The 8,113-nt window shown below is 39.6% G+C and overlaps 1 protein-coding gene across 1 annotated transcript; it reads left to right on the forward strand.

The window, feature by feature from the left end:
- The first annotated feature begins 4,812 nt into the window (after positions 1-4,812).
- LOC107100176 (protein phosphatase 1 regulatory subunit 3G-like) lies at positions 4,813-6,132 on the forward strand. Its single transcript, XM_015398570.1, has one exon. The coding sequence runs from the start codon at positions 4,915-4,917 to the stop codon at positions 5,674-5,676; it is 762 nt and encodes a 253-aa protein (XP_015254056.1). The 5' UTR covers positions 4,813-4,914; the 3' UTR covers positions 5,677-6,132.
- Positions 6,133-8,113: the final 1,981 nt, after the last annotated feature.

The following is an 8,113-nucleotide window of genomic DNA, read 5'->3' on the forward strand; positions in this document are numbered from 1 at the left end:
TTTAATCATCCAAAACGTTATGGAACACATTAATTAACTGAAAAATGTTGCATAGTATGCCTTTAAATGAACAATTTTTTTTACAATTCCTTAGACTTCATTTTCTTAGTTTTATAACTAATGGTAACAGGGTCACATTTAACCAACAGGTTGGGGCAGCACCGAGTCCGACCACTAAGAAATTAATTAACTAATTATTTTGAGTTTTTTTTGTTTTTTTTTTTTTTTAATACCAATAGGCCATAATGAAAATGAGCTTAAATGAAAGCCCTAAGGGCGGAGGTCCAATAGCACCACCTGCTGGTCTGCTAATTAACGCCACCTGAACTTGTCATGATTCCCTTCCTATGTCATTCCAAAAAAAGTTAAAAAATCAAGTCATTTATTGGAGTCTCCAATCAATTCATCCGTTTCTATCTGCATGTTTTCTAAACTAAAACCAGGCTTTGTTGGGCTGCTGGATAAAACCTGGAACTAAACGCTATTTCTGACATTTTGGATTGAAAAATCTTCCCGGATGGAAGAGAAACGTCTTCAAACTTGGAAACAAAGTCCAGAGGATTGATTTTAAGTTACTTTTTTTGGAACAAGATCCCAGTACATTTCAAACCAAACAAGACCATTTTAGAAAATCTATTTTCTGTTGCTCAAATCTATGATCAGTCAAAGATGGAACAGATTTTATCTTAAATATGAAACTCCAGATAAATCATCTGGAAACATTTAAGCAACTAATGTAACAAAATGCAAAGATTTTCACGTCAAACTTTATAAAATGTGTTCTTTCCTGTAATAATATCTGTTGTTTGATACCAGAAGCTAGTAGAAAAAGAGCAATGCTGCCCCCTGGTGGTAGAGAGCTAGAATTAGTAGTAAACTGGCCCACAGTTACAGTCAGATAAACTATTAAACCAGTTTAAACCAACTAGAGCTGCGTGGAAACTGATGGAACAAAATAAAAGCTTCACTTTTAACTAAAATAATATCAATCCTCCAGATCTGCATGGTGGAGGATTAGTGATGCTGAGGGCTTTCACCATTTTTATCATGTGATCCCTGAGGGCCAAAATATAAAATGAAATACATTTTACATTTTGGGCCAGGAATTCATAAATATGAATCTCCTTTAAAACAGATAAATTTATTCTAATTTAATTACCTAGTTCACGAGTTAAACATTAGATGTTCAATAAATTATAAACTGCGAAATAAAATAATGAAATGTCATTAAGAGACACATTTATTTAAAAATCTATACATTTTCCGTCACGTTTTATTACAAGCGGGGTGGCGAGGGTGAGAGGCGGGGTCCACCCTGAACAGGTCGCTAGTCTGTCGCCCCGGCAACCATTCAAACACACACTCAAAGAGAATTTAGAGAAGCCAATTAACCTCACAGTCATGTTTTTAGACTGCAAGAGGAAGCCGGGGTACCTGGAAAGAACCCATGCATGCACAGGGAGAACATGCAGACTCCATTAAGAAACACCCTGGCCAGGAATCGAACCCGGAACCTTCTGGCTGCAAGTCAGCAGTGCTACCCACTGCACCTCTGAACTGTAATATGAGAAGAATCAGGAGGGAGTGATTGCCTAGATGTTAGAGAAGTGCACCTGTAAAGGTGTCAAGTACCCGGTTCGATCCCCACAGCCTCCACTCTGGGTCCCTGAGCAAGACCCTTAACCCCACACTGCTCCCTGGGCGCCGCACAGAGGCAGCCCACTGCTCCCCATGGAGACGGGTTAAATGCAGAGAGTGAGTTTCTCTAATGTGAGATTAATAAAGTTCAATTATTTATATTATATTTAATAAAGTGACGGTACTTAGAACTGGGCCGTCACTGGTTCCTTCACCAGGATGGTTCCAACAGATCTGGTTCTTTAGAGCTAAATCCTCCTCAGCCTCCAAACCAAATTATTTCACGACTCTATCCACATTTCTTTCTAATTTCCTCTAATCTCCTGTGGAACCAACTACCAGTTTTAGTCCGTGAGGCAGACACCCTGTCTACTTTTAAGGCTAGGCTTAAAACTTTCCTTTTTGATAAAGCTTCTAGTTAGAGTGGCTCAGGTTATCCTGATCTATCTCTATAGTTCTGCTGCTATAGGCTTAGACTGCTGGAGGACATAGGGACCCCTTTTTCATCATTCTGCTTCATTCTATCTCTATTCTCACAGGTTTCTTCCTGTTCAAAGGGAGTTTTTCCTCTCCACTGTCGCTACAAGCATGCTTAGTGTGAGGGATTGCTGAAGAGTCAATGAGTCGATGCAATCAGCTGGTTTTCCTTAGATAGAAAACTTTGAATCAATCTGACTGGATGATCTGGTGAACTGGAAAGTGACCTGAGATGACATGATGTGAATTGGAGCTATAGAAATAGACTGAATAGAATTAACTTCAACTCTTTTCCTTGTTGCAGTCATTTTGCTCCCAGTAAAGTTCCTCGTCTCTCTTTCTGTCACGTTTGAAGCCATTTCAAAGAATGAATTGTCTCTAATCTTAGTTTTCCGTCCCTATTTTAACTCGCAGGCCTGTTTACTCTGTTGATGACCTGCTGTTACATAATGGAGCATTTCACTTATTAGAGGTCAAAGGTCACCTGAAATCAAACATAAACAAGTTTTAACCTAATCAGAGAAAAGGACATTTTTCTAAAAAAAAAATAAAATAAAAATTTTTTGTGTGGTTTTTTTTTTCTCCTTTTAAGGAAATCACGGCTGAAAGCAGCATGATGTCACCGCGGCGATGGCCGTGATGTCACAAGTCTGTTTACCTCCTGCTGATTGACGCACCGGCGGCACGTGAGGCGCAGCGTTATGTAAGAGCAGCCGACTTCTGGGAAAATAAATAATGACGTTTTTCTCTCATTCTGGGATTTATTTCTGCTTCAGAGGAAAAAAGAAGTTTAAAGAAAAATGATTAATAGAATTACTATAATTGGTCATTATTACGGTTATTATCTTATTATTATTTCCATAATATTATAATCTCATCATTTAGACGATTATTATAGAAATAGAAATCCAGTTTTCTTTCCTTATTTTCTATAAATCCTTCGGCTGTATTTTCTAAACTCTCAAACATTTCTCCTAGAATTTGAAGATGTAATAATCAAACACGTTTAATTATTGATCCATATATTTATGTTATATGGTTAATTTAGTGTTTATGTTGTTTAACTTATTTTATTATATCTCTACTTTTAGTCCATTAAATCCTCAATCTTTCCACTTCTTATTTATCACTTTAAGTCCATAAAGTGAGCAAATAGATTTATTTCTGTACATTTAAACAAATATAAACACTGACATGCGGCTACAAACATCTTGATTCGTACAGTTTTTATTCAGAGCTACATGATCACAACCATTACAAAGATATCTGCTCATGCATGAAAAGATGATCATCTTCCTCCTTCTGTTAAGCCTTTTTTTTTATTCTGCCGACATCAAAAATCAACGTTAAAGTCAATAAAGATGCTTAAATAGATACAAAGACGCATAAATTCCTCCTTTTTATGTCAGCTGAAGCGTTTATTATCACTGACATTATCCCTGCAGACCTACAGGACACAGAATCCATCTAAATATATAAAACAGAGCTGCAGGGCTATGGAGGGAAATTTGCTCCATTATTTTTTGCAAAGAACACTTTTTGTAAATTGATATATAAAAAGTAAAACTAAAAGTAAAACTTGGAAAAAAGTATTTTGAGCAAAAATTCCGTCTTTCAAATTGAGTTTTATGAATTTTATGTTTCAAATTTCATTTCCAGGTCACATTTTTTTCTTTATGTCTTCAGGCTTTTATATGGAACCAATATTTCAATATGTGAATTCATACAATTTAATCTGAAAAAGATGAAGGTGGGGAAAAAACTTTAATGTAAAGTCTAATTTTTCTAAAAATAAAAAAGAATAATAAAAAAGAATTAAACATGAAAAATAAAAGAAACAGCAAAATCTGAGAAATAAGCAAACAAGCACCTTTGTTGGTAAAAAAAACAAACAACAAAAAAACAAACAAAAAAAAACATTTTAAGTTTTCTTTGTGGATTATTATTATAATTTTTTTTCAATTTATAAAACATGTTCATTGCTGCAACAATAATGGAACAAAATTCACTCCATACATTCCACAGCTCAGTTAAGGCAAGTTTATTATTATTATTTTTTTTTTTAACCACAAATTTATTTTAGAGCATAATTCAGTACTAAATAATTCAAAGTGCTTTACATGAATTAGATGATAAAAATAGAAGAAAAATAAAAGCAGAATAAAGGTAAAAAAAATTGTAAAACAAAACAATTGGAGCTAAGAGGTAAGAATGTTGCCTTCAAGATGTAAGATTAGAATTAAAGGATTAAATTGAGGATTAAATAAAAATGTAAGTTTTCTTCCTGGATTATTTTTTTTATTTTATTTCCATTTCCAAAACATTTTCAATGCTGCAACAATAATGAAACAAAATTCACTCCATACATTCCACAGCTCAGGTAAGGCAAGTTTGAAATAGAAAATAAAACAGAAGAAAAATAAAAGGAGAAACATTTTAAAATAGTTGGAGCACCTTAAACAGGTAACAATGTTGCCTTCAGACACAAGATTAGGATTAAATAGAAAATAAACAATTATTTCATGTATTTCAGTGTTAACCTCAGTAAATGTGTTAATCTGGTGATTTAGGATCAGGAGGTTCTGGTTCTGTTCGGGCTTTTCTTCATCATCTTCATCATCATCTCTCTCCGCTTCGCACGCAAACAGGTGAAGGTTGATATTTGTGACGTCACCGGGGGGCGGGTGCAGGGGGACAACAGCTGCGGGACTTGCTGCACGCGCTCTGCTGTCACGCTGGAGGGGGGCGGGGGGGGTGTCTATAGAAGCCGCAGCGCGTCCCGCAGGACGCAGCGCTCCGATGTTCCGCTCAGCTCCACAGGAGAACGGTCTGCAGGAGGAGGAGGAGGAGGAGGAGGAGCAGGAGCAGGAGGAGGAGGGGGATCTTGAGGATGCGGTGGACGCGTCTCACCTGGAGAAGTTCATGCGGGACCGGCGGAGGGCCCGCTCCCTGCCGGCCTACCCTGCCGCGCTGCTGGACTCGGACTCCGGCAGGAAGCGCGTAAAGTTCGCGGACTCCATGGGTCTGACTCTGGCCAGCGTCAAACACTTCAGCTCCCTGGAAGACCCGCAGATCCCCTCCAAAGTCCTGTCCCGCCACAAGAGCTTCCCTCCCCCGCAGCAGGAGTCGCTGAACTTCCGGTCCAGCCTGGACCCGGACCGCCTGGAGGTCTGCTTCCCGGAGCTGCGGGACGCGGAGCGGCGGGTCCGCGAGCTGCGGGTCTGCCTGGAGAGGCTGCTCATCACGCAGTTCGACGTGCGGGGCCAGGTGCGCGTCCTGCCGGGCACCTCGGTGCGGGAGGTGGGGGTCAGGTACACCTTCAACAACTGGCTGTCCCACGTGGACGCGCAGGCGGTGCCGGCGGAGGAGTCCGGGTCAGAGGGGGTCCGGTTCGGCTTCAGCGTCTTCACCCCCCCCTTCATGGACCCCAGCACCGCGGTGCACTTCGCCGTCTTCCTGCGGAGCGACGAGGGCGAGTTCTGGGACAACAACCGGGGCCAGAACTACACGCTGCGGTACCGGAACCAGCGCGGCAGAACCGGCTCCCCACCCCCCCTCTGAGGAGCACCGGGAGAAAAAAGCTCCTCCTGCTTTCCATCCTAACATGGTTCCTGGACCCACCTGCCCGTTCCCATGACAACCGAACCCAAGCACAGGTCCAGGTGGTTTCCATGACAACAGGATGCTGATGCCTGCTCAGCAGAACCACCGGATCCCCTCCAGAATCCAGCTGGAACTTCCTGCCTTTGACTTTCAGGATGAAATCAGGAAATTCATGGGCGGTTCTAGACGGGGGCCCACGGGGGCCACTGCCCCTGTCGATCATGTCCTGGCCCCCGTTATGGCCCCTGTACTGAAGACATAATACTCAAACATATTGTAATGATGATCTGCGCTGGAACAGACATGGTTACTGGATCTATTTCATTTTATTTCTTTAAAAATTCAGTTTTACTAATTATTTAAAAACAATAAGCTGATAGCTTCAGTGATATCGAGATACGATCCCAGTTTTAATCTGCTAAATGTTTTTTTTCAAAACAAAAAAATGCTGAATATATCCGTTTTTCTTGAATTCTAATTCAAATTTGATAGAAAACTGTCATTTTACTGAAATTAAGTCGAAAATATGTAAAATTACTAAATTCTAAATGTAAACTGACCTAAAAAGAAATAGAATTTTAATTAAACCTAAATGAATAAAAATTTCAGGTCATGCAGATATATTAATATATTTGAATCACTTGCACTTGGTTTATATTTAATGCTTTTCTGTGCCCCAAAAAAAACACGCTGGCCCCCTGCTGGGCCCCCTCCTGGCCCCCAGCTACATTTGGTCTAGAACCGCCACTGAGGAAATTCCTCAAAGTTCATCAAAATCCACAAACGAAGCTTTATTTTCCAACAATAATCCTTTATTTCTATCGTAATTCCTGGTTTCCTGAAGCCGATTTTTTTAAACGAACACAGGCGGCCGATGTTCCATGATGATTATTTCATTTAAGGTGATTTATCTTGTTTCCTGTGGATAAAAAACCAGGAGAGAATCTCGTCATTTTAACGCGACTGATCGGCAATGAAGGAAAAACAGACGGTCACGATCATCAGGACACTTTGGCTACGTTCCCACTGCACGCCTTGATGCTCAATTCCGTTTTTTTGCGTTGCCGTTTACATATGCAACTTGTATGTGATCTACTGTGTGAACTGCAGTCATATAACGCAAGTGTCCCGCATGCGCAGTAGAGAACGCGATGACATCACAGGCCAGCGTGTTCTATGTTTACAGAAGTAAACACGGATGGTAGCGCTGGAGCGCATGTAGCGATCTTTCCAAACCATAAAAACTCAATCTTTTCAAGATGGTTAAACATAAATACTTCTCTCCGCATCATTGGTTGTTGTTTTTCTTGCCGCTTCTTCATAGAAAGACCCAGAATAGCGACCTATGTCGGGTATTAATGGCGCTCAGGTCCGATGAATGCGACCTGGCCGTTCAGGCAGAGATCGCATTTGAAAAGATCAGATTCGTATACAGACTCCCGGCTGCAGTGTGAACGTAGCCTTTGATTGTTTGAAGATGGCGCTAAATCCCACATGGCTGCCCTGTTGGATGAAAACTAGCTAACTCAAATGAATTAAATGTTTCTTGTTTGGCGCCATCTGGTGGTGACAATGCGGCTGCAAGATTTTTTCGTAGAATGACTGGCATGGCAACATTTCCCAGTTGGTAACTGGATCCGCATTAAATCCACGGTGACGCTCAGCTGCTAATGCTTTGGTTATTGTCGGATTTAGAGACCTCTAGTGGCTCAAGCTTGAAACTGCAGCCGATGGAGTTTTGATTATTTTGGGATCTGATGCATCAGAGGAGTTAAAGCTGCTCTAGTCTTAAAAGCGTTTTCACAATCTGTAAAACTTGACGACTTTTAATTCACACATTTAAAGTGATTATTTTTAATTATCTTAATGAGTTCAAAATATCTTGAACAATAATAATAAATAAAAGTCTTTAAATGTTTTTTTTTTACAAAGATGATTTCAAGAACTAAAAAAGAATCAGACATAATTCGAAACGTAAAAAAAAATGGTATAATTTTATTTTTACAGTGTTAGATTAGAGTTTTTAGATTAGAGTTTTTTATGATAAAAAAACAACAATATAATTCTACTGTAGTATTAAAGCTTCATTAAAAACACAGATGCCTCAGATGACGTTTCCTGTGAATTGGCTCTTCAATAATGAACTGAATAAATAAATAGTGTTAAATTAAAAAACATCTGTTTGCTTCCTTTTCATTCTTTTAAATAAAGAAACATTTCATAATTATCCCAGATTACAATCACAGCCGTACGGAGCCCCTCTGATGACATGGTCAAAAAAAAATTTTCATTGTGGCCACGAAGTAGTATTTCGCGGCCACGCAATAAGTCTAACGTGCGCACGAAATACTAATTTATATTAATATCATTCCTAGACAACTGGGTAAGCAAATCG

Source organism: Cyprinodon variegatus, unplaced genomic scaffold (assembly GCF_000732505.1).
Source record: "Cyprinodon variegatus isolate N-32 unplaced genomic scaffold, C_variegatus-1.0 Scaffold942, whole genome shotgun sequence".
In the NCBI taxonomy this organism is placed as follows: Eukaryota; Metazoa; Chordata; class Actinopteri; order Cyprinodontiformes; family Cyprinodontidae; genus Cyprinodon; species Cyprinodon variegatus.

What these genes read in the sequence shown, in the direction of transcription:
- LOC107100176 (XM_015398570.1), top strand. Translation starts at nt 4,915, where the DNA reads ATGTTCCGCTCAGCTCCACAGGAGAACGGTCTGCAGGAGGAGGAGGAG.